General features: G+C 45.1%; 2 protein-coding genes across 2 annotated transcripts in view; one reads left to right on the forward strand and one right to left on the reverse strand.

Moving 5' to 3' along the window:
* Positions 1–44: 44 nt before the first annotated feature.
* Positions 45–4,793, forward strand: DUSP4 (dual specificity phosphatase 4). Its single transcript, XM_075708735.1, has 4 exons — positions 45–450; positions 3,420–3,556; positions 3,975–4,194; positions 4,408–4,793. The coding sequence occupies exons 1-4, from the start codon at positions 45–47 to the stop codon at positions 4,791–4,793; spliced, it is 1,149 nt and encodes a 382-aa protein (XP_075564850.1).
* A 1,360-nt stretch (positions 4,794–6,153) lies between these two features.
* TNKS (tankyrase) overlaps positions 6,154–26,621 on the reverse strand; it is a 147,599-nt gene continuing 127,131 nt past the window's right edge. Inside the window, exons 17-27 of the mRNA XM_075708749.1 lie at positions 26,493–26,602; positions 23,735–23,923; positions 22,111–22,384; positions 21,306–21,388; positions 18,649–18,769; positions 17,924–18,021; positions 16,457–16,531; positions 15,137–15,242; positions 14,098–14,284; positions 13,179–13,335; positions 6,154–11,294 (exon numbers count right to left, since the gene is read on the reverse strand). Of these exons, the coding sequence (XP_075564864.1) occupies positions 11,208–11,294; positions 13,179–13,335; positions 14,098–14,284; positions 15,137–15,242; positions 16,457–16,531; positions 17,924–18,021; positions 18,649–18,769; positions 21,306–21,388; positions 22,111–22,384; positions 23,735–23,923; positions 26,493–26,602 (1,487 nt within the window). The 3' untranslated portion in view covers positions 6,154–11,207. The remainder of the gene's footprint in view (positions 11,295–13,178; positions 13,336–14,097; positions 14,285–15,136; positions 15,243–16,456; positions 16,532–17,923; positions 18,022–18,648; positions 18,770–21,305; positions 21,389–22,110; positions 22,385–23,734; positions 23,924–26,492; positions 26,603–26,621) is intronic.

Consider the following 26,621-nt stretch of genomic DNA (forward strand, 5'->3'; position numbering starts at 1 on the left):
CGCAGGGTCCCGCCGCCGCCGCCTCCTCCGCCGCCGCCATCGCCATGGTGGCCGCCGCCGCCGAGGGGCTGCGGGAGATGGAGGGCAGCGCGCTGCGGCGCCTGGTGTGCCGCGACGAGGCCGCCGGCGCCGGCGCCGTCCCCGGGCGGTGCCTGCTGCTGGACTGCCGCCCCTTCCTGGCGCACAGCGCCGGCCACATCCGCGGGGCGCTCAACGTGCGCTGCAACACCATCGTGCGGCGGCGGGCCAAGGGGGCGGTCAGCCTGGAGCAGATCCTGCCGGCCGAGGGCGAGGTGCGGGCGCGGCTGCGGGCCGGGCTCTACGCCGCCGTGGTGGTGTACGACGAGCGCAGCCCGCGCGCGGAGGCCCTGCGGGAGGACAGCACCGTGGCGCTGGTGGTGCGCGCGCTCCGCCGCGACACGGCGCGCGCCGACATCCGCCTCCTGGCAGGTACCGCGCGGGGGGGGAGGGGGACGGGGACCCCGGGGGGACCGGGCGGCGGGCAGCGGGAGCGGCCCCGGGGATGGCGGGGTCCGGCCCGGCTGCGCCCCGCTCCCGGCCAGAAGTTGGCAGCCGGCGGGGGGACGGAGTGTGGGTGCTATTTTTTTTTTTTTGGGGGGGGGGGGGGCGCACCCAGCGAGGCTGTGCGGCTATGGCCCCGCAGGTGGGGGTCCTGGGACAGTCGGCGGCGCGGCCGTGCACACCCCCCCGCCCCCATGCCCCCCACTCCCCGCGCGTGGCGTGGGTGGCCCAAAAGGCGGTGGGAGGCGCCTGGGGCTGCCGAGCGGCGGGGCTGGCGCCGTGCCCCCGGGGGCCAAAGTGCAAGCCCGATGGCACAAGCCACTCCAGATGGAAAGGAGCGGGGAGGATCCTCCCCTCTCTTTGTTTGAGTGCATCCCCGGCCCCACCGTGCAGAGCAGGTGTTCGCGCAGGACCAAATACCTGGTGTCACGCCGCTGTCCCTTTGCAGCGGGCAGAACCCCCCCCCCAGGATGCCTCTGTGTTCCTTTTGCCACTGCAGCAGCCATCGGGGCTGTCCCCTGCCACGGTCTGGGCACGTGTTGAGTGAGATGCTGCGAGCAGTTGGAGCTGCTGGTCCTGAGAATTGCCCTGAGGTGATTTAGGGGAGGGGGATGCTCAGCTGGGGCTGCTGGATGAGCTCTGTGGGTTTTTTTTTCTTTTTTGTTTACAGCCTGAGAAGTTAATTTAGTCCTTGGTTTACTTACAGCAGGGGTGGGGATGTGTACGCAGAGTAGCGAATCCATTAAGAGGCTTGATAGATGGAGGAGCTAGCGCTTCTGTTTTACTAGATAACAGTAAAAACAGCAGGAGCTGTTCCAAGGATGCGATACGATGCGCTGCCGCGGGAGCGCCTGCACAGCAAGGGCTCGCTCGGGAACATGCTTTCGGGTCCTTGGCCATGAGCCGTCGTGGTGCTGGGAGCCACGCACGTGGCAGGAAACACTGCTGCGCTGCAAGGGTGGCCTTTGTCAGCTGAGGGCTTCTGGTGCCCCTGTGTCTCTCAAGGGAGGTTGTTTGGGGTTTCCAATCTTTCTTTTCAAGGAACGGGCTCCTAGAGACTCAGTCTCGGGACTAGAGACCTCTTCCTCACCACAGAGCTACTAAAATCATTGAGCTCACCCTGATTTCACAAGAGCCGTGCTAACCCAGCAATGTCCCTGTCCAAATGCAAATTTGCTGGGTACAGGTCACAATGAAGACCCGGATCTGTTTTGTGCAGATCAGACTGCTGCCAGGTTCCCCGTGAAACATTTCCGTCTCGGTTTTGCTTGGTGATGGGCACCCCCACAGTGTGGTTCCTGCACCAGGCAGGTCCCGCACGCACAGCCAGGATCTGCACACCGCCGCATGGAGCCGCTGGATGTGGCGCTTGGTTGAACGGGTGTTAGATCTGATGAGATGCATTGAGGAGAAACAGCTCTGACTGAAAAGGCCACTTTGCCTTTCCAAGGAGGAAGCCAATTTCCGCACATCACCCTGGGGAGCTTCTCCCTCTCGGGATGGTGCGATGGCCATCGGAGTGGGATGGGGTAGATCCTGGGATTTTAGGATCAGACCTCCTGAAGGTGTCTAACAGGGGCACTTGATTTTGGGTGCTCCTCCAAATTGAACCAGTAGGACTGCGAAGGGATGTCAGGCCCTGAAAACGCAGCCTCTGCGAACTGTCCTGCTGACGTGGGAGGGACAATGCAAATTCAGCAATGCGTGTGCATGTTTCGGCTTTAAGAGCCCTTCCTTGCGTAGGGGGAGGAAACCATAAAGGACACCGGGCTGCTGGCAATATTGGTCGCTAGCTGCCTAGGGCTTCCTGGCCTGCTTTGCTGGAGGTGCTTGCATCCACTCGTCTTTTGAACATCCAGCCTTGTTCAAGGCAGTCGCAGGGCTGAGGCTGGATAAGGAATACGTGTCCTGCTGCGTGTGCTCTGGCAAGGCCGCACATGCAGGCGTGGGTCCTGCAGTTGGGGTGAGTGTTCAGGACCTACCCTGGGAGTCAGGGCTTGGTCTAGCTAGATTCCTGTGGTGGAAGTGAAATACCTGATTTCTGTAGGTTTTAAGGCTCAAGGTCAGACTCAACAAGGAGGTCAGGGTTGTTGATTTGATTTGAATGAGAAAAGGAAATCTCACCAGAACACTGCAGCCAACACTGCAGTTTCCCTGTGCTGGGGAGTCGATGGGGTTTGTTCTTGTTTCGCCTGCCGTAAGGAAGAGCTGAGGTCACCTGTGCTTATCCCCCTGACAGCAGGGCAAAGGAGCAAGCTGCTCTGTCACAGGGCGCTCACCGCCATGTTCAGGTTGCACCCATGTCCTTGAGAGGCAGTGGACCTCTCCCTCTCTCTGGAGAGCTGCTTTGCTGTGGGGTTAGCTTCACTGTACCTGGCCAGTGCTAGGGCTTCCTTGGCCTGTTTTTTGGGAGCTCTGGGCTGGAGGGTCAGGCTGGGAAAGTGGGAGACCTCTGTGCTTTGTGGCAGGACGATGTGTCTGGGAAGGCTGGGAACTGAAGAGTCTTTGGCCTGGGAGCAGCTTTTCCCATTAAAGTCAGAGCATGCTGGCAACAAATCGAGAGACGATTTGTTGTCTCTCCATCATCCTTAGAGAGCAACCTTGGCCTCTGTCTGGGGTTTTGGCTGATGGTGTGTAGGGGGCTAAACCCTGGACCAGAGACTTGGGGCAGCCAAGAGCATTACGGAGCTCTTGCTCTAAGACAGTGGTGGGGCCTCAAGGATTCCCCCCTTGCTGCCAGGAGCCCGGTTGCTCATCCTGGGGCAGGAGACGACTCTCCATCGCTGTAGCATCATCTAGTGGCGAAGGGCACGGTGAGACGCGTCAGCTCTGCCTACGCTGTTCTGCAGTGCTGTGAACGTAGCCTGGGATAACGCTTCACGCCTCTCTCCTTGCAGGGGGTTATGAGCGCTTCTCCGCGGAGTACCCTGAATTCTGTGCAAAAACCAAGTCCCTGAGCAATGTGTCACCCCCAACCAGCGCCGAGCCCCTGGATTTGGGCTGCAGTTCCTGTGGGACCCCCCTTCATGACCAGGTATGCCCAGAAGCCCAGTGCTCAGCTATTTTGACCGCTCCTTCCAGCACTGCGAGCTGGTCCTGCCGGAGCGTCTCTGCTCTCCTTCAGCTGAGGCCTGCAGAGCCAGAGCCCTGCTCCCTTTCCTCTCATGGGAGAGCATGGTGGTCCTCCTGATCCCAGGGAGTTTGTGCTCCCTGGGAAGTGGACAGGCCCAAATCCCATTAACCACACCTGACCATTCCTGAATGGGATGAAGAGGGGGAGGGCTGAAATAGGTTTAACAGCTCAGAAAGGCAGCCTCTGCTCCCTCTTTTGAGGGACCTGGATCAGGTGCCAGGTTCCTGCACTGCTCAGGGCCTCCAAGCCATCTGGATGTGCGTTGCATCCACTGCTCTCCCCTGGTCACCCCCATATCTGTTGTTTTTCTCTGTAACAGGGTGGCCCTGTGGAAATCCTTCCCTTCCTCTACCTTGGCAGCGCCTACCACGCCGCCCGGCGGGACATGCTTGATGCGCTGGGCATCACAGCCCTGCTGAACGTCTCCTCAGACTGCCCCAACCACTTCGAGGGGCACTACCAGTACAAGTGTATCCCAGTGGAGGATAACCACAAAGCTGACATCAGCTCCTGGTTCATGGAGGCAATCGAGTACATCGGTGAGTGCCTGCACAGAGGAGCTGCGTCCGTGTGTGTTTCACCGGGGGCGAGGTTCCTGCCTCAAAGACCTGGAGCCTTTGGCTCAGAGAGGCCTGGGGTCCAGCAGGGTCCAGGCCATTTGTTGCACTGGTGGGAGGGAGGTCAGCCATCACCTGCAGCTTTGGCGAGGGACTGAGCTTTGGTCTCGTGTCTCATCCCCTGTTGCCCTCCAGATTCGGTGAAGGAGTGTTGTGGCCGGGTCCTAGTCCACTGCCAGGCTGGTATCTCCCGCTCCGCCACCATCTGCTTGGCTTACCTGATGATGAAGAAGCGTGTCAAGCTGGAGGAGGCCTTTGAGTTTGTCAAGCAGCGCCGGAGCATCATCTCCCCTAACTTCAGCTTCATGGGGCAGCTGCTGCAGTTTGAGTCGCAGGTGTTGGCCACCTCATGCGCAGTGGAAGCTGTCAGCCCCTCGGGGACACTGCGGGAGCGGGGCAAGGCCACCTCCACCCCCACCTCCCAGTTTGTCTTCAGCTTCCCAGTCTCCGTCAGTGTCCATGCCACCCCCAGCAGCCTCCCGTACCTGCACAGCCCCATCACCATGTCGCCCAGCTGTTAGCTCAGGGGCCGAGGCCAGCCAAGCAGATAGGGCCAGGCGTGGAGGGGGCAGGCGGGCACGGAGCCCCGTGATGTTAAGCAATAGTGCCGGACACTGCCGTTCACCCTGGACTTGACATCTTTTTCGTAGAGAAATTTCTTACCTCATCTTGGTTTATTTTTTTGCTTTTTAATTTTATGTTTTGAGAGCATGGAAGTTGTAAAAGCCACAAACCCTGACATTGTCCAGGCTCTTTCGGGGAGGAAAAAAAATAGTATACTGGGTTTCCTCAAGTGCCTGGTCTTCATCTCTTTCCATCCCTATTTTATTGTCTTGTTTTTTAAAAAAAGAGATACACCTCCCCTTCTCCCTGTATTTCTGTCCCTAGCTCATCTGGGTTGAAAAGGGAGCATACCCTCTTTTTATTTTGCAGCAGCCTTCCCCACGCACAAAGAGGCATGGGTGCGTGTGGTGGGTGCTGCTTACCTGAGCCAGTTTCACTGGGTGACAAGCAGAGCTGCAGGCAGGGCCTTGAGGCAAGCAGGAGCGGTGGCACGGGGCTGCCTGCAGTTGCCCTCACCCTGCCAGTGCCTGGGGAGGCGATGCAGGAGCTGGCAGGCACCAGCCGAGCCCATTCCTGTGGGGGAGAGCAATCTCTGCGGCTGGGAGGCGGTTTGGAGGGGGAGATGCAGTCCTAAATGCCTCTCTTCTTGGATCTCTGGTTCCTGCAAAACTTGGGTCCAGTCTCCTGTGGCTTAAAGACGAGAAAGAAGGGGTGGGGGCAGCAGTTGGGGCTGCTTTTGATTACCCCCTGTTCCATTTCCTCTCCACCCATCCCACTGCTGCTCTTTTTCCAGAAGGAGCAGGATGGGACATGGTTGGGCTGGAACGGAAGAGAGAAGCAGCCCGGTGGAGGAGCGGCTGGCCTAGAGCTGTCATCCATCCGGCATTTTCAAACTTCCTCCACCCGAGCTGGGTCTCGCTTATCTGTGCAACACTGCTGTGGCTGCTGGTCCAAGCCTAGAAAATGCCTCATCTTCAACCCACCTGGAGCCTTACTTCCCACCCTACCTCTCTCCTTCCCCCAGTCCAATCCAACACACAAGATGCCTGTGTGGCTGATGTACATATGTACGGTTTTGTTTTTTTTTTTTTCTTTTTTTTTTTTTTTTAGAAATTAACTTTTTATTTATTGCCTGAGGGAGGGAAAAAACAAATTGTTTGGAGAAAATAAAAATAAAACTGTTTGCAACAGTTGTGGCTGGAGCAGGTTTGTCCTAAGACCAAGACAAAATAGCAAGTTGTGCAAACACTCTGCTTTCACAGAGCAACTGTTAAAAATGTATTTATTGAATTTTAAACTATTACAAGTATTGCAGATCAGACATTTAGCCAAGCACATTTATAGATCGAACTCGGTTGTTACAGAGATGTTACCCAAAGTCCACCATGTAGGTAGGCTGAGAAGCTGCCCATCATCTTCTTTGAGAGAGAGGGTAAAGGAGGAAATAAATAAATGATATCCCAGCTCCAGGTAATTGGCAACCAAGAGAGGAAACATACAGGGCTAGTTATGAAAACAAGTTTTACAAAAAAAAGGTCTAAAAACTCAACCCCCAGGTACATTGCCATCTGGGCTGGCAGAGAAAGCAACTAGGAATGAAGATGCACAAGCTCACGGGACTGCGGCACAGAAAAATCCCCATTTCAATTTCCAAAGCTGAAGCAAGTTCTGCAGATGTTAAAAAGAAAGTGTCAAAATTACCTTGTCATACAGAGAATCTAATCATCTACATTAGTAATTAATGGCACCAACACTAAAACTTGCCACCAACAGGTTCAGTAAGACAGAAACAGATATATCAAAAGACAGTCAGATAATACGACCTCACAGGCACATGTGTTAGTGTAATGGGAAATGCATCTCTTTCTCACGTCTCCTACTGGTTCATGGGCTCTTTCACCTTGCTTCAGAGGTTTTCACACGCATAAGCTGTCCCCTGATCCTCTAGGTTTCACATCTACCATGCATTCGGACAGGTGGGAACACTGCCACTCCACCTCTGCGCACGTGGCCTGCCGCGCTCTGACGGACCAGGAGAGCGTGCTCCCCCCCTCCCACAGCCGCACCTCTGACCGTCGGTCACAGCTGCGGAGGTTCACAAAGCCACTCACTACCTGAGGCTAGAACTGAATCTGCACTTCCCCATGTCTTCCCCAGCAGGGCTGCAGCATAGCTTAAAATGACTGAAGCATGCATTAGAAGCATCTCTCTTTAGATTTCTGAGCTAGATTTTCTGTGGCAAAGCAGCATGGAAAGGGGAGAAATCCCACTAAAAATAAATTCACACATTTCCTGACCTTCAGCTTCTGAGAATGGTTAGCAATGTTCAAACTGATCTGTTTTGTGGTTGGACCCTTCCTTTTACCCACCTTTTGAAAAAATCTGTTCTGGGTAATTTCTGTTAACAGTCCCATATGGAAATTCTAGGTAGTGCACGTACCGTGCAGGAGCTGTGACTTCACTGCAGGGATGCAGGAGCCTTTTTTGAGAAGATTTGCCACTGTCTTAAGTAGTTCCCGCAAGCCACGCAGTGGCACAACGTTAGCATCCCTCAGCGCTTCATGCATTCACGGGGAGCAGACATCTCCTCTACCCTGCAACAAACCGCAGGAACAGCCGGTTTCCAGAGCCAAGGAAGCGCCCTCCTCCAGAAGCTACTTCATCCCATATACCACATGCCTTTTCTGTGTCTGCTGCCCACCGAAGCCAGCAGCGCAGAACATTTTGTGGGATTTTCTTTTTGCTTCAGTGTAGAATTTTGTTTTGGGGTACTCCTGTTATCAACAAGCAAAGTATAGAAGTTTGCAGGCACAATAAATTCCTGCTGCATAATGCAGTGGAATTCAACCGCATCACATGCAAACATTCAAAACAGAGGTTAGAAAAACACATCGCTCATTCCTTGGACTACAGACCAATAGTGACTGCAAAATGGTGAAACTAGTACAAGAGGTTTGTAACAGTCTCCGTGGAGCTGGGATCAAAACAGATTGGCAGATAAAACTAGGGACGAGAAAATAAGATACACCTTATTAAGGTACTGTACTCTCTGCTTTTAATCCTACCAGAAGTTTTGTTGACAGCATTCAGACTGCAATGTCACTCTGCACCAGGTACCTAATTCATCTGTCTCATGGAAACAATTTCAGCAATGGAGAGCAGAACCCTCCCTTCTTTGCTACGTGGTGAAGTTTCTTTCTGTTTTGCCTATCAAGGTCCTGTCACAAACTGCACAGATGTTTCAAAATGCTGCCTCAAAGGGACATGGACAAAAATCAACAGGCCTGAAAGACAAGTGGCCCTTTCCCCAGCAGACAGACACCATGTTCTGTCCCAGAGAGAATAGCTCTTTCTGGAGCCAGCGAGAGGGTGCTGAGGCTCCCAAGCCTGTGAGATGGCTTAGCCCAGTGTGTTCTTGCATCCTTAGTTCCTACTGTGCCTCCACTGGTGACCCAGTGCTGCAAATGAGCATCCCATTATCAGGGGACTGCCCTTCTCAGGAAGTCTAAAGTCTTCATTTCTCAGGATGCAGCAGCTGCCAGGTTATGGGGGCATGTATTTTTAAGGTCCCATTCTCTAGAATTAGGAGGCATCAAGCTAACTCCCTCAGCTAAAGCAGCAGCATCTGTACCGTAATAACCTGCCAACTGCAGCTCTACCACCAAAACCATGACCAGCTTTTTCATGGGTAACTTCAAAATTGATGGGCAGATCCTCACTTCGTTTTAAACTGTAAGAGGAGCTTACAACAACATACACCAGGAGAGGAGGATGCTACTCCTGCACAGGTTTCTATGACACACAGACGCATCATCAGGCCTGGGTATCCCTCAGTGTCTGGCCACAAACAGATATGAGATCATGTCATTACAAGACAAAAACCACTGCAAAATGATTTCCTCACACAGCACCTTTACTCTGCACAGAACATCAGATACGTTAACACTGGCAGTTCAAAGATACTGGACAGTATTTTTATCCTCTAGAAGTTCAAGGCTGCAGAAGAAATCCAGACTAACCATTAGTTCAATCAGCACACAGGAAACAACAAGCAAGAACAGAATCTGGTGCGGGCTTGGTGGGGTTTTTGTTTTTAGGCTTGTTCTCGTTTTTGAAAGATGTAAAGCTTTTAACTTCCACACCCACATTAACCGTTTTGCTCACCTAAGCAGCACAACTGTTTTACCATTTAAAACTATGTCTAATTGGGGATGGTAAGCAACACTCACCGCTGACACCCTAGTGTAGATAGGCACACCCCCCCACTCCATTATTAACTAAGTTAAAAACAAACCCCAAACTTAAATGATGAGTACAAAGCTTCAAAGCCTAGTGGTGATCTTTGCAATCCTAACACTATTAAACAAGTAGCCAAAATACAAGCACCCAATTTTATCAATGAAATTTGATTAAAAGGACAACTAGGCTAGAGCCTGGCTTGGACTTCAAAGCTACGTATTTAATCAGGTCACAAAATGAAGCGAGAACCATATATCCGCTGCCAGCTCAAGAAAAATAAAACCCAGAGTTCAAGATCTGTTGGAGTATTGCTATTTCTAAGGTTTTCTTTAGAGATACTACAAACAGATGATGTGCAGGTAGCCGGATTGCATCAAATGACCGATTTTACAGTGGGTGAAGTTCCTCTGTGAGGGTAACTTGCTTCAGCATTAATGTCTTAATGTTAAAAACAAAAATTTTTTGTCTTAACGCTGAAAGTGAAAAGCTCTTCAGGTTTAAGTTTGTTTTATCCAAACTTGTCAGCAAAATCCCACTTGCAGGAGCACATATTTTTGTAAACTAAAAGCACGCTATTCTGTTGTTTCCTTGCTTTAAGGGGGATAAAGCCTGAATGCATGAACTGGGTCATCAGATACTAAATAGTGCTGGTTGACAGGGAAATGTACAGTGTGTTGTGTTCAAGGAACTTTTTTTTCTCCAGTCATTGCATGCTCAACACTGAAACACATCTCCTGGTATTGGTTGTTAAGAAAAAAATTAACACAGCTTGATTTTCAACCTTCTCTGAAGTTTTAAAAACAACACAAAAAAGAAATAGTGTTCTACTTTTGCTAAATGCATATCCTCCATGAGGGGGACTTTTGAAATTGTTTAATGCTGTGCTATGCAATGCTTAAAAATAACTTTCTCCTACCCAGTGAAATAAACCTGGGAACTTGCAGGGAAGGGGATTAGAGTGAATAAATCCTAGCTTTGTTCTCTGGTATACCTGCAAACAAATCCACATGCCAACTGATGTTTTAAAAGTTCATTCTCATCAAAATGTAAAATCGATATTTAAAAAAATTATTATTTTTGTAAATCCCTTAAGCTCTTCAACTGTGATGCCACACACAAAGATGTGACATGAAACTGCTATAATTCACTCTCCCTTACCAGTTTGAAACCCATTTACTGGGTCTCATATTACAGAGGGACACGAACCAGATACGCCCTCATGTATGCAATCTTCTGACTTTTCACCTGTTTTCTCCCAGCAAAACCGTAGGTCACTGTAAGTGGAGAACATTTCATGAACTGCATGTACTTAATAGGAGCCTTATAAAATGTTCTTTTAGAGGTGCCAGCAGAGGGCATTGACCTGCTTTATGAGGTTCTTCCAAGCACAAGAGCTGGTTACCCTTGCAAACACTTCCTAGGGCTTCCCCCAGAAAACTCAGACAAAGCAGCAAACTGACACAATTTGTTTCCACTCTAAAGCTACACTCACTCGTATTATCGTTTGCTCAGAGGTGTGCAAAAAAACCCCCTATATTGAAGAACTGGACCTAGCCCCTTCTCATCAGATGAAATTCATATTGCATTGTTAATGATTTTAGTCAAACCGACTTTGTGCAAAATATCTTTAAGAAGGTTCCGGCTCAACTTCAGAATACAAAAGGAAAATAAATAGTTGACTAGGATCTCTTGAAAACATAAAATGAATGGTGTATGCTGAAAAGAAAATTATGGGCTTAATGCAATTTATCTGCAAATAAGATAACTAGAATAGTAGTGTCTGAAATTTTAACGCGTGAGATGGCATTGATAGAGATTTCCGTTTGCACAATAATGTTCCCAAAGTCTAGATCAAAACAACATTATTTTATACATGGTAACTGCAGAGACTAGGAGCCTGAGATATGTTATTAAAAGGCAGTCCCTTGTAAACTTTCCTCAAAAGGAACAGTAGCAGTTGAGTATGCAAGAGTTACTCATATCATATTCATCAAGACGCCAATGCTTTATAAAAGACATACAGCTTATTTCCAGGTTGTTAAGGATTTTATATGATACTGATTTTCTGAAACACGTATCCATCCAGTCCAAGATTGAAGTCGATCACATCCTTCTTCACTGCTCTGTAGCTACTAGGTCTTTTGCTCTGCTGCTGTTGCTGTCTGTGAGGGAGCTTCTGGTTTCACGATCTGGTATGTAATGAGATATTCTGGGTAGGCCTGAAAGTTAAGAAAAAAAAAACAAAAACAAAAACCAAAAAAACAAAACCATTGCTTTATGCAAGGGTATGCTCAGCAAGTTCACATTTTGGATTTCACTAAACAGTGATCAGGAAGGACAGCGCAAGAATCAGCTCTATGCTTGCAGAGTGCAAAAAAAAAAGCAGATTTCAAACTAGCCAGCACTAAGTGGGAACTGCTCAATGTAGTTAATACCTTCCTTAATACACTAGTAGAAAGAAAGATGTTTCTTCCATGCAGACACTGCCAGAAAATGTGTGCGCAACATGAATTCACAATCAGAATTACTCTCCTTGTTAGCTAATCCTACAGATCAGTCAGTGCCCGTAAGTTATTCAAAAATCTCAGATGACCAATGTAGTCTGACCCTAAAATGCTTGCTGACTTGCCACATGACCTGCAAATGCCTTTACTGGCAGTAAAACACTTGGCACACCCAAAGCACGTAAGCCAGGCATCTGTCCAGCGTTTTCTCAAGACAGCTGGTAGAAAGTTCAGTCCCAGAACAAAGCTAAATTTGCTGGAAGGCAGGACCCCATTCAGAGGAACCTAGACAGATGAGAGGACATCGGGCCAACAGAAGTCTCATGAAATCCAGCAAGGGCAAATGCACCTGGGATGAACCAATTCCTTATAACATTGCAGGACGGGAAGCAGCTCTGCTGCAAGGTGCTGGGAGCCCTTGGGTGACTGCAAGCTAAAGCAAAATCAGCAGTGCGTCGTGGCAGCAACAGAGGCTGTCAGCATCCTGTGGTACATCAAGAGCAGTGTAGCCAGTCAACTGAGTCTAGTGATGATTACCACTTATTCAGTACTCACTAGGCCACATCCAGACAACTGCATACAACTTTTGGGCCCTCCAATACATGAAAGATGGCAATAAGCTGGTGCTAAGTTCAGCAAAGGACCAATAAGATAGTCAGGGGGAGAGAGCACAGGATAAACAAGAAGAGGTTGAGGGAGATGGGCTTGTTCAGTTCAGGAAAGGGAAGGCTTTGTGCAACCTCATTGCAATCTTCCATCACCTATGGAAGACTACTGAGAAAACAGAGCCAGATTCTTTCCTGAGCTGCACAGCAGGAGAACGAGATTAACAAAACAGGGGAGGTTCCTATTTGATACAAAGAACATATTTGTTGCTCTGAGGATAATTAAACAAAGGAACAAGCTGCTGAGAGAGGCTGTGAAACACCATTCTCAAAGGCTTTCAAGACCTGCCTGGTCAAAGAAAGCCCTCAGCAATCTGGTCTGAATTCAGCACAAACAAGAGGCTGGCCTACGTGACCTCCCCAAGGTTCCTTTCAACCTGACTTTATTGAATAATCCTGGAGCCATCCAGAGTAGTAAGTAAACCACTTTTCTAGAGTAAGGGTCTAGCTGAGTTATTCAGACTAAGTATCACCTCCTGAAGATTGTTGTGCTACTTCAGCTGCCATTTAAGGGTAGTCTCTGGCAGACAGGGACACTGTCTCTGCTGGGAATCTACAGGCAAAAAGCCCAGAATCCTCATTATCTACAAGAGCCCCAGAAATGCACATGTTCTTGTTATGTTACTGCAGTAAAGCCAGTAAAATGCAATGGGAGAACCAGTGGCTCCTGAGAGAAACTACAACTCCTAACAGACTCCAGCAGTGCTGCACAGGGGGAATTAGGCAATTCTGCATGGTGTAAATCAGGGCAGCTCAGTGGAAAGGAGTAGCATTTGGTGGCTTGATTACAGGTCATTGTTTATTTTCACATTAAATGAAAAAAAATCTAATCAACCGGGTTATCACAGCACACCTGGTGTGGAAACCAGTCACATCCCCTCTCCAACTCCAAGCTCTGCCCTTCCATAAACCCAGTCATTGCTAACCCACGTACCTGTTCTCCTCTATAGATAACATATTCAGCGTACGCAAGTCCATTCACGCTTGGCCGGCCAATAACAGAATGGTGCCCTGGAGGGGCATGAGCCATTTTCATTGTGCTGAACTGAAGAAAGGATTTTCCAAGGGTCACTCTACAGAAGAGCATTTGCCTAAAAGGAAGAAGGAAAAGATAATTTTCAATATCTTACTAAGAGTTGTATTCTTCCAGAATGATTTCAGACTTTTGCGTTTATTTTGTTACAATTAGTTTCTCAAGGCTTTTTGGAGAAACATTTTTAGAAACCAGTTCTAAGGCTGTATAAAACCTGTCACAAAAAAATCTTTCTTGAAATGCAGAAGGGAAAACACACACACTTTGTTTAGGCCTCACATAGAGGCCTGTTCTAGCTCATTTTATATAAAGCTGTTGAAAGAAGCTGAAAGTCTCACTGCGTTCCTACCAGCAGGGTATGGACAGGTGTCAAAGTGCAAAAAGCACATTGACCTACTCCAGTACAAAACAGAGCTGCGATTAAGTCATGTTCACTACCTCCAAAATTATCTGATCCATAGTACAACACTGTACTGCTGACCACCGCTTTGCACTGCAGTTTTGTTCTGAAAGTGCCTGGAGTTTAATTGCTATTTTCCTCTGACTCTTCATTTTCAAACTTGCTGTTTCAAGCCTCTTTCCTGAGCCACAATTCACTTTGATTTATACTCACTGTACGCTTAGATGTAATTTTTGACCTTTCTGTGGGACTCGCTGCATTTATATCCTTTTCTGTTCAGCCTTGACAAATGGAAAACTGCATTTTTCCTGCCATGACCAAGCTCAAGTGGCTATTCTTTCCCTGCAATTCATTCTGTGCCAGGATCATAAAAACCAGGACAGCCAGAATTATGTATAGGAAACTCTGCTGGACTCATACCTGTGGCAAATATAACAGGACCTGTCTTTGTGTGTGGGACAGCCTGTTCCTCCCCCTATCCCATACACATATTGGTTGCTTTTAGAGGAGTTCTCGGCAAAGTAAATTCCAGCTCCAAACATTCCTCCAATGTATGCGTGCCTTTCATCAAATCCTTTGTGAATGATAGCATTAATAAAAGGAGACCCTAGAACAGAATGACACAAAAACGATGTGTTATCATACATATTTGTTAAGCTCTATAGTAATACAGGACTCTATGTCAAGAGGAGCTTGTCTGCCTCAAATAGGCCATTAAATACCAGAAAGTGTGCTCAGTCAGCTGGAAGGGGGCGATACCCAGCAGGATACAGTGATGTGTGGGATTTATCGTTATATACCAAGATCCCACATGTGACTCATATTTCTTACTCATTTCACAGATCTCATTAAACTGCTTTCCCCCCACTCACATTTCAGCGCAATTTATCTTGTCAATGCACACCTTCTCCAGCAGTCAGTACTGGTTAAGATGGGGCAAGATGTCACGACAATCATACCCAAAAACAATTTCCTATGCAGAATCATAGAAGAATCTAGGGCAGGAGAACCCTCAGGCAACTGTCATTTGTAGGCACTTCTGGATGCTTCTAGAGAACATCTTGCTGAAACTCCTGGCTGGTTTTGATTCCTTTCCCTGATGGTTGCCTGAAGTGCCAGGGTAAACCACTTTTTACTGTGTGTTGCTACCCTCTTTTAGTAGATACTCTGTCTTTCTCACAGCAATGCAACATCCTCCCAGCAGCTTTACTGGAAATGACTAAGATATGGCTTACCAAAAATTTTTTTTACAAAATGTATTTTTATCTAGCGTAGCTTTTTAGATTGCGGTAACCACATAGACTAACTCCACCATCCCCACACCCCTGCATTTCTAGTGTAGAAATACGATTACTGTACAGGATGGTGACACAGAAACAGTAACATTGCCTGTGGGTCCCTGTAAGCTTTTTTCCTAAAAAATAGTATCCGTACATACCAATAGAGATAGCTTCCTTACCGTGAAACAACATGCGTTCATTGTGATGATTATGATTCTCCTCTGAGACCTCCTTCTGTCTGTGACAGAATCTCTCCCGCAACTTCTTGTTCACAACCTTTTGAATCTGCAGGAGTACAACAGTCCAACCACAGTTGAATTGGAGTTGAAATGGAATACAATTTCACAGAATTTGCATAGATTTGACAGGGAAACTAAGAGTAAGACACAAATACCCCATGGCTGTTCTGCACACAACGCTGAAGTCTTTCAAACAAGTCAGTAGCACATGCTTACAGATGGTTAAAATTATTGTGAAATTGCAGCCTAAGTTCTCAGGTTTAAGGAACACTTTCAGGCTTCTTCCCTCAGAGCTTGTAATACCACCAAGAACTACAAACTGTCTGAAACTCCTTCCCTCTCTGCTTTCACCTCTGTTGAACAATCTGGGCTAACTTTTTGAAGCTTGCTGTCTGATTTAGGTTGAAATTTTATGAAAAGAAACAACTTCTGAGGAAAGAAATTAGGAAATGTGCTGTTTAATGTATCTTGAGATATCGTTCCAGACACATGCTCTAATACCACTGTGGTTTCTGTAAAGGACTTCACCTTTGGTTGGGAGGAGGATGGAAGCAGAGTTTGCTTCTGGACATATGATCTACTGGGCCAAGTTGCAAAGGCTCTGCAGAGGCTTACTTTTCAAACAGATACATAGCAGGGGTTTGCTGGAGCTCAGGAACTGAGTTCTGTTCTGATTTCCTTTATTTCCTCCTCCCCAAAAAAAGGAACCAGAAAGCGTACTTGCCCTCAGAAAGACAACACTCCATTTTCTGATATGCCAGGGCTTGTAAAAGATATTTTTCTAGTTGGCAGGGGCAAAGAAGGTGTCAAGATCCAAAGTAGCACAGGGAGATAGAAACTTTTAATAAAAAGAGATGCTCATCCTTTTCCCCTCCCCAAAAATCTCCTTTAAAAAGGAAAGAAAAGACTACACTGAGGAAAAAAAAAAAAATCTGTGCTGCAAAGTCAAATACAGAAGTTACAGATTTCTGAAATTAAATCAGGCTGTGAAACATAAGTCAGGCTCTTTACCACTTCTGCCTAAAATATCAGTTCTTCAGACTCCTTTAAGAGCACAAGTGGATACTTCTCCCTCATTCCATATGCACAGCACACTATCAGTCTAATTTTAGCATTTAGCGCTTGCTTTAACTCTGCTCCTGAATATTATTTCAACAAAGAACTTCAAATATAAAAGGGTGATCCACTATACCAATTCTGCCTGCTTGCATAAGTACCAACTTACATTACAATACAGAATTAAGAGGTTTTGAAACTTACCCTGATGACATTGTACCTGTTGAAGATTCCACCAGCATTTCCACCATCCCGATGCTCCCGGATTGTACTTTGCATCTACATAAATGAACACAACTGAATGTTCAGCACCAAAGCTTGCTAGCAAGGCAAAGTATTCACGTAATCTCAGTGTATCACTGGCAGCAACAGACAATCTTGAGTGAAAATTAATTAAAAGGTGTAAAAAAAAAAAAACCCCAAACCCAACCCACAACTCAATTTTAAACTGAGGTACACCCTTATTTCTCAGGCACCCAATGCACTATGCTGTTCCACAATCGAGAGGTTGGATGATGCAATTATCCAATCTTGCAATAAAAATGTGCATAGGAAAAAGGAGAATAGTGGCACTTGCTGTCAAAATTACACACAACTGGAAAACCTGCTTTAGATTAGAAAAAACACAATCCTTGTAAATGAATATACAAGATAATTTTCCAAGTAATAACAAATGTGTTTCTAATGAGTACAGTTTGTATTTCTTAGTGATAGGAAAATGCTTGCACTGTGACTTTTCCTATGTCATTAGCAGCCCCTGAGAATTTAAACAGTTTCATCGTGTCTTTTCCAGCGGTATTTATAGCTACAGCAACAACATTTAGTAACAGCACAAATAAATATCCCAACGGTGGACATATGGTGGACAAGTGACCCTTTCTGTCAGAAAAGTTTATACAAGAGATCTGCTCAAACTCCAGTTTACAGAGTTACTAATCAAAAATATTCCAGACGAAGCTGGCAGCAATCCTCAATATCTAGACTTCTAAAAAGACTCCAAACACTTCTGTGCTACAGTGTAGGCACACTACCCAAACAGCAAATGCACAGTAAAATGGAGTTTCTTCCCAACACAGCTCTTCAGAAAGTCTCTCTCTTGTTAAGATTTTTCTTTCAAAATGGTATCTGCTCGTAGTTTACTTAAACAAAAGAGCATGTGTGTGTGGGAGGCAAAATTACAGTCAACTCTCAATTATCCAAGAGCTGTTTATCTGGGTTACAGATTAACTAAGCCATTGAGACAAGAGAAAACAAGCTGGTTCACATGCAGAAACAGCCTGAGCACAGAGAACGCCTACAGACTTGCAAGCCCTTGATCCCTTGGTCTTCACTCATGGCCTTTGATTTTCACAGGTTCTATCACCTATCTCTGGAAAGCTGTGGAAACCCTTGCCATGAGATGACATCCAAAACACAACGACAAAAAGGCAAAATTGGGATAACACTAAGTGAGCAAACAGACCACTTATTAAAAAAACAATTGGCAGACCACAGCAAAATAATTTCCATCATTGCTCTATATAAAAAGACAAATGAAGAGCCCTAAACGTCATGTTAGATCTATGCAATTTTATCACTTTCAACATGCATTGCATGCTTTAGCTCCGAGGGGTTATAACTGAAAAGAGAAATACACTGCCACTGGAGCATTAAGAAAGGTACTTGCAATACCTCCTCTTCTACGGACTGATACTCCTTGTCGTCAGGAGCAAGGTCAAGGAGAATGGTCCCCTGACTCACGCAGTGGAAAGTCAAATAAGGATTGGTGCCTGCAAAGAGAAGGAATTAAAGGAATAAAAATCAACAGGAGAAAACAATACCAGCTCTGTTGGTATCCATCATCATTATTCTTCGTCAATAACCCCACTCAGCAGGAAATGCAAAATAAACACAAGGCAGAAGCACAACCTTGAAAAGATAAAGTGCTTTCGTTAGCAGCAGAGACTTTAAAAGAGAGAAGGAAAATGCATGTAGGACATAGTTGCATTTTATTGTTTCTGCTTTCAAGAGAAGCATCTGAGAAGTGTGGGGCAGCAAAAATATCCATCAGGTCCACACTTCAGGATACAACCGGCCTGTGGGTAAGTACGTAGGGCAAATCAATCTAAAAGCTCCTGCCTGGGTGAAACAGAGTCCCTGGAAATGGGCACAGCCTCCACAGCTGTCTCAGGGGTATCCCTTCTCTGGAAAGGCAAGTGATCACTCAGTCCTGTATCTCCTCGGTATATTCTTTACCTGTCACAACCCACCCAGCCACCAAGTCTGCCAGCAAGTACATTTTCCTGACATCTGGATTCTTTCAAGTCCTGGTGACAATGCCTACATTTACAGAAGGTGACTTCTGGGAGCCTGTTGTATGCTACACTTAGACTAACAAGTAAAAGTGTCATATTTACCTTGCTGCCCTCCTAGAAGTCTCTCCACACCTTTTATTAATTTGTGGCGGTGTCCGTACGCATTAATCCCAATTTCTTTAAGCTCCTCATGCCCCATGTCTGCCAACACATCCAGGGTTATCTGGAAAGGTGAAAGACCACAAAAAAATCACTTGCGAAACCTGGCCCAATTCCCAAGGCTGAAGACCCTTCAGTTCGGAAAATGGAATGTGTTCATGGCGCAACCAAGAGTATACATATTTTGTTTTGCTGCACTTCTAATTGCTGCCACCTTCTGGCAAGCCTCTCCCTACCACAGGACCATACCCAGCTGCTACAGCGTGAAGCTGTGCAAAACTTTTACTTCTCTTACAGCAGTTAACAAGAGCTGGTTCTCACAGGAGGTTCTCAAAAACATTTTTACTTATGTAGAAGGAGGAGGCATGGAAATGCTGGGACAAATCTGGGAATATTTTTGAAGCATTCGAAGTTTCACATTGTTGTGCAATTCATTATTTTCACTACACAAACAGAAATTAATATTCTATAAGCTTACTAATAAATGTTAAGTGTGTTTCACATCAACATTATTATGGCGTATGCTATTACTGTATGTATATATCCGTGTGTGCACTTGCATATGTATCAAACTAGTGGGTCAGCTATGCTAAGTCATGCTCAACTATTCCACTATTTTTGGAAATACTTAACATTGTGAGGACACATAGAACTATTCATTTGGTTGCAATATATGAATACATCTACGATCACCTGACAAAGTTTTAGATTTCAAGGTCACAGAGACTATTGGTGGAAGCAGAAAGGTAATAAAACATGATGTCAAACAGACATTCTTTTAAAGAACAGGAGATAAAGGCTAAATAAAAGTACACATTTTTATTACTATAAAGCAATTGTGCACTGAGGTGATTCTGTGCAAAACAGAAAGTTTTCATCTGGAGGAGATAATTATATAAAATCTACTTCCAAATTTAAACATTAAACTAGAATGGGAAGCTCAGCAAATAATGGGAAACCATACAACTCGATTCAAAAGAAGCTGTGCTGTTAGCACAACTGGACTTGCAGGTATGAACTGTGTCCACTACAAATTGAGTATCATTAAATCAAAAGAAAGCAACTCAAGCAAGGAATTAATAGCTACACTGAACATCTGTCCAACTGAGCAGAAAACAACCCTACTGGGATTGCTGTGGAAAAGCCACTGAAGGCATTCATCACGTGAGTGGAACATTAAAAAAATTCAGAAGAAATCCAGGTATTAGAAAGCATCAGGAGGAGGCTAGAGCCAAGGTGAAAAAGTGCAGGTGAAGGTACTGCAGTGCTTGGAAAAAGCAGCTTAAAACAATAAGCTTAAGGAAGAAGAGCTTGTTTTCACGTGAAAGAAACTTGCAAGAGGAGCTAAACAGTTTCAAAAGGATAATGAATATAACGAATCCGATTTCCATTATTAGATCTTATTAGCAGGGGAAGATCTTAAAAACAGGTTAGGAGTTAAGGAAGCAAAAGTAGAACAAAACCAGCACAGTAACAGGAAGGTGTGAAAAATAATAAGAAAAAAGAAATGCGAGTAGAATATAGGTTGGTTTGAAGTTGGTTTGCTGCTTAATAGAAGCACTTCCAAACTAGAGAAAAGAGCTTATGCTTCATATATAAGAAGGGAAAAAAGATTATATGGCATTTTAACTTTGGGGAGATACCCCCTAAAACATTTCATGGAAACAGCTGGAACTTTTTCTGTAAGCAACACATTACATTTCAAATGTTTGTTTCCTGACCCCTCAATAAAAGATTAGCAGCAGAGGCCTGGGGAAAAAATAACCATCAAATCCAGTATCTCGCACCTGTACCTTTCACTTCCACCGCTGCGTCCATCTCACTCATGCAAACAAATCATCTATTTAACTGTTACACGTTAAATTTAAGAAATGGTACGTAAAAAGAGTCTACAAATACATTAGAGGTACTTCTGCTCTAAAAAGTAATGTAAGCTTGAGAAACTGTTACATTAGTTATATTCTTTTCATATATTGTGAATTATTGATAAATCCCCAGATTTTTTTCCCCATCTTCCAATTTCATTCGGAACTTGTTAGCCCTGCAAAACCCAGTTAATACTATAGTCCTAACCTATTAGGAAATGTAGTTTCTGCATTCTCTAGCGTGACTACGCCTTGGTAAACGAGATTTTTATTTCAGTTTACAGTCAAACTGGAGGGTTTCCTAGATCTAACCAAAGTGTCATATGCAGCACTACAGGTGGAGAAAGGCTTGTTTGGATATCAAGACTGCCAAAGGACAAGTGCAGGTGACATTCCAACCTAACTTTGTTATAGCCATCATATTAAAATTTCACAAAGTCCAGTGTAACTCTGTGAATACAAGCCAAATTAGCAGTCATCATGTATGTATAAGAAAGTGAAAGACACTGGGTATCTGAATCAAACAACGAAAGAGATTTTCACAAGTTTCTCAACATCACCATAAAGTATCTGGCGATTCATTTGCAGTTTTCTTGGACGTACTTGTTTTTCTGTAGATGTGAAGTTGGGGGTTTTTGTTTCCCTTTTTCAATTAGAGAATGAAAAATGTCATTCAAATTTATTAGATTAGTCTATCTTTTAAACATACAAACAGAGATGAGCCTTGCCACTTACCTGCTCTGTCTCAAAGATGTCCCGAAGGTGTTCAAGACCCAGGCTTTTTAGGAACTGGGTAATGTTCATGTCAAGACCAGAAACTGTAAGAGAAGAAACAAGTCATTATATCCTATGCACCTGAATTAAAAAAAAAAACCCACCAAACAAAACCAAAAAACCAACAAAACCCAAACACCCATCAAAACTTAAAAAAAAAAAATAAAAAAATCAAGCAATACCACCAATTCTCTCAAAATTCCAAACTCTGATTTTTTTTTACAATCAATTTGTCTATGTCTATAATAAACAATCCACTTCCACTGTGTGAAAGCTCAGTGCAAAGCTCATCACTGTTTCTTCCTCAGAATGAAGTACTAAAAAGCACAAACTATCTGTGGCAAATGCAGGCTCATATTGCAAAGAGAAGGAAAGGAAGGGTGGGTGTATATTTGCTATGTAATCACCTAGGTGCTGACAAAGCATGAATTCCAGATTCTAATCGAAGGGTTTAAAAAGCCTTAGCAAAATCCCCCAGCCATCACAATCATAATTCCTTCATCAAAATAATTCTCATTGGATTTTCTGTATAAAATCACAACAAACATCTGGGCATCTAATCAGATCTGCCTTTGTAGTCAGACCTAATCACTGACAGCAAACATAGACGAACAGCCAACAATGCTTCTAGCAGAGCACATGAAAACAGAGCAAGCATCAGACACTTTAAAACGTAGATAACAGTGCAAGCTATACAGTACTTTCTGGCTCATCAGAAATGCTTTTCAGATAAAGCAAGGCCTATTGTGATACTAAGCTACTGTACTTCTGGCAACGTAAACTTGTCCAGCAGCAAATGCACCTTCTCCTTCCTTCCTTTCAGTTCCTGCTGCTCCATCACCAGCATTTGATGCCCCTCCTACGGCTAGTTCTGCCAGTGGCCCAGTGAGGTTATCTATGCTGCTGGCAGCAGAGAGGCAGGATGGCGTAGATGCTGGTGAGATCAGGGAGGCACTAACAACAGTAGCTTGAGGCTTAAAGCATGTAGGCAAAGCTTCTGGAGGCATCGCATCTATCAGCAAAGCTCGGATATCATCAGCCTGAAAAACAGAAAGAACATTCAACGTGAGGTTCTATTATCACAAGTCACTGATCTCTGGAAATAATTTTTCTTTGCATTTGCTTTAATTGATTGCTCTGTTCCCCCATTAAAAAGAAAACTGCCAACTTCTGTAACACGGGAATTCATGGTTGCAAGAACATTCTGATTCATTGCTCAGACATAGGTGAATCAGGTTCTCCCCATTTCTAAAGGTATGTAAGAAGGTACATCTAATTTCCTTTCTGGAAGAATGACTTCATAGGTGTTAAAGCTTGGAAGAGCAATGCAGCAACTTTATCTGAGATCCTTCACAACCTAGGCCAGGCAATGCCACCTTATAATCTCTGTCAGGCTCAACTTCTGGTAAAGCATTTTGCACTGGATCAAGGTTTCAATGGAAAGACTACCACTGCCTTTGCTATAATCACATCTTGTAGTGTTATCATAGGAAAAAAAAAAAAGACAGGAGCTACAGGAGAAGTATGAACTTAGCTAACAACTGGACTTAGCCTTTGTGGACTAAATTAAGCAGGACCCTCATCTTCAAGAACTTCCTCCTTGCATGTTCTTGCAGAACATGATTAAGACATCCTTATTTTCCCCCAGAAAAATCAAAGTTTTCATATCCCTCATCACAAGCAAGTTTTCTAGAGCTGAGATTATTCTGGAGGATATTTCTTGAACTCTCCATATATCAATCAATGGCCTTAAAAGATACTTGCACTATAACCAGACACAGCATCCAATTTGGTTGCATTACCTATTCCATCAAAACTGGTTAACGTGGGACATACATGTTCATGTAACCTTATTAGGCTTTTTAACCAGCTGCCACCGCCACCACTAACAAGAAAGGTTCCGCATGCCAGTTTTAGAAAAAGTTTGATAGCCACCTGTGAATCTTAGAATGTTGTTTTGGAGTTAGACAAAAAAAAGGACTGATGTAATATGCAAGCACTGAGCATAATCATCCTCTAAATGATCCCATTCCTCTTAAAGGCCCACCTGATTTTCCTCCTAGGTTCAAAGAAATAATCACCCACAGTACACAGACTGGGGACACTTCAGAGAGGTTTATTTCTGGCAATGAGGAGACTGATCCCAGGAATGAATCCTTAAGCAGAAGCAAACCTTAAATCACAAGCCACGTTAAGATCTCAGCCAAAGGGGAACACCTGGGCCCATGGGTAACAAGTCACAAACAGGCACTCTGGAGATGCTTATCTCCCTCTACCTCAGCACAGCGAAAGCTGAGGACCCCTGATGCCACAGATCTGTAGAAAGCCATTTAAGGTGCAGAGCAAATCCTCCAGAGCAGCCTGTGGCTGGCATGCTAACATGAACTTACTGTTGCCAGGTCCAGTGGTGTCTGACCCTCTTGATTCTTCATGGTTGGATCTGCTCCATGAGCTAACAGCAGAGCACAGAGCTGTGTCCTTCCTTTTTGTGCAGCTTCGTGCAATGGTGTGAACGCCCATTTATCTGTTGCATTCACGCATGTATTGTATTTGATTAACAGCGCCGCTATATCCACATGCTGGAAAACACAAGAACATCTTAATCAATGTGACACTGGTAAAACATGTGTTTCCTTTTTTGTGCTGGAGGTAATGGTGTTTAGAGACCCCTGTAATTTCTCTTCCCTTTAACTCACTTCTCTGCCTCCTGTGCCTACGTAGCAGCGCACCTCTTCAGGTACCACTTTATACTGCAGATCCATGGTCATTTGTATCTGTGCACTACCAGATCATCCACGAGCACATGTATAATTGGGATCAGGCACAGAATCGTATTTCTGCCAAATCTCCCCAACTACACTTAGCATGAAGTTTGTGTCAGCTGCAGGAGCAGACATGATACTTAATCCAGCCTAAACCTGGTAAGAGTTAACTGTCAAAATACTTGTAGACAAATTTGAACTGGCACCACAAATTTACAGGGCTGAAACATTTGTGATATGATACTAGAAGCTCTAATGATCAATGTGTTGTACTGCTGAGCCACCACTTAAATGTCTGTACACAGAAGTCTTTGTCGTACTTTCTTTCTTTCTTGCAATTTCTTGCAAGACTTTGAACACATCCACGGCAGCACAAATTTGTTCTTTCTCCAATCATGTTTTATGAGAGAACTGTAGTTGATAAAATGCATTATGAGTGCTGTAAGGGACAACTGTTTTACATGGGCTATAAAAGTAATGATCTTATAACCCCATGCTTCCACCAATATCCCATCCTTGAAGTCTGCCAAGTTAAAATAAGAGAACAGAAAACTGGCAAATAAAATTTTTGGCTGCCTCTGACCAGTAAACTACTTGTGCAATACAGCTAAGAAATAAAAAAGCAGGTAGTCAAAATGAGTGGGTAGGAGCATGAAACACTGAAATTGCAAGGAGAGAGAAGCACAAAGACTTGCCAATGGATTTTCATTTTTCCTCTCAATGGCAATTAAGTGACTCTCAGCAGCTCTTGTAAAAGGGCTTGCTCTCTGAACAAGTGTGCTTTGAGATGACTGCCACCCTTATTTTTCCTCTCTGCCAAACTTTTAATGCAACTGCTGTTCCTGTGACTTTTCTGCCACATGAAACCCTACTGAGGGACACAGCATCAAGTGCTGGGTGGGAGAACTGAAGATACTTTGTGAGGAAAAGGTTGAACCTGTGAAACCTGCCAGCTGTAAACTTGTGAAACCAGTGCTTATCTTCCCTCTCCCTCCCACTGCAGAGATCTGAACTGGCTGACAGCTCAGAGAAGTGTGGGCTGCCACAGGAAAGGTATTTAGTTAAGGGTTGCTGTATAAGCTGATGGAAAAGCACCAAACACTGCCTTGTTAACTTTTCCTAGAGAAAGTAAGGCAACCAGGTTAGATTTGGCATTATGTTTTTTAGAAGTGATAATCAGCTTGAACCAATCTCTAACATTTACCTGTGCCAGTAAGGAATGTTTCACCTTCAGTAAAATGTTGGTTTGGTTTCCCATGCTTGAAAAGAAAGAACCAATCTTCGCAACAGAATATATTGCTAGATCTAAGCAATGTCCTGGAAATGTAATGCTTATGGCAGATGCTGATGAACAATATTGCTTGGTATTAGGACCCAGTATCATGAATGAATTCTGTGTTGCACTTCTAAACCTTCAGCGGTATTTGGAGTTTTTTGCTCTTTAGGACACTGGGATCCCAGACTGACGTAGAGAACCAATGCAAACGATGCAGGCTGAGTTTCATTGATATGCTCTCCTTAAAAACGAGGTGAACACTGTACTTTTTATTTCATTTGGCTCTCAAATGAAATTAATCGTGGTTCTATTACAATCACCTCTCCTGGATTTTGCTCTTGTGCCAGGGCCAGGTAGTAACAGATAAAGCATATCATGAAACCATCAAAAACACTACTTCTTGAGCTTCATGTCCTCTGACCGTAAGCACACTGCTAGGAGCTTCTCAAGCACTGTCTCTGCACAATTATTTGCAAGAGATTTCTTTCTCACCTCGTCCACAACTAACAGCTGCTTATAAGCAATCTATCAGACATCTGTGCAACTGGTATGCACACAGATCCTTCCTCCTATGTGGAGGAAGGAGGGCCTGCCTCATCCAAAATAGTTTGAATCAGCCACTGCACCCCAAGTGCAGTAGACAGCTTTCCCAGAAGGACACCCATACTACAAACTCAGTAGCCTTTCAACACTTTAGCAATAGCTCCCCACCAGAGACTAGCTGTAACAGACCTCCCGTGCGATCCCCTGGTATTTTTCTCTTCCTTTCATGCAAGTCTTTCAGTGACAACCTGAGGTCTTTTCTGTTTCAAGTCACCCCAAACTTAACACTGTTCAATGCTGTGCATCTGTTTGCCTGCATAAAAGCTATGTTCTAGAGATCTTTCCAAACTGCAACCTTTAACTGCTACAGCACATCTGAATCTGTGTCTTATTTGGATCTGTAGGACTGCAAACAGGACTCACAACAGCAACTTAGCCCAGCAAGTATGTCATGCCATCAAAACCTGAACTATGTTCACAGCAAGACAGCTGCAAAATAACTGGCTTTGGATATGACTTTAAGGAGTTCCTTGCTGGTCTACTCATGGCAAGAATGCCTGCACCTACCCCATAGGATGCTGCATTGTGTAGGGGAATTAATCCTCCTTTGTCCTGGGCGTTAACATCAGCACCATGCTCAAGAAGGTATTCAGCTACTTCCAAATTGTTGTAACCAGCTGTAGAAAAGGCACAGGA

The sequence above is a fragment of the Pelecanus crispus genome, chromosome 4, assembly GCF_030463565.1.
Source record: "Pelecanus crispus isolate bPelCri1 chromosome 4, bPelCri1.pri, whole genome shotgun sequence".
In the NCBI taxonomy this organism is placed as follows: Eukaryota; Metazoa; Chordata; class Aves; order Pelecaniformes; family Pelecanidae; genus Pelecanus; species Pelecanus crispus.

Excerpts from the sequence above, each read along its gene's own strand:
- DUSP4 (XM_075708735.1), top strand. The coding sequence starts at position 45 with ATGGTGGCCGCCGCCGCCGAGGGGCTGCGGGAGATGGAGGGCAGCGCG. Across the intron at positions 451-3,419 it reads CGACATCCGCCTCCTGGCAG|GGGGTTATGAGCGCTTCTCC; the intron begins GTACCGCGCGGG and ends CTCTCCTTGCAG. Across the intron at positions 3,557-3,974 it reads GGACCCCCCTTCATGACCAG|GGTGGCCCTGTGGAAATCCT; the intron begins GTATGCCCAGAA and ends TCTCTGTAACAG.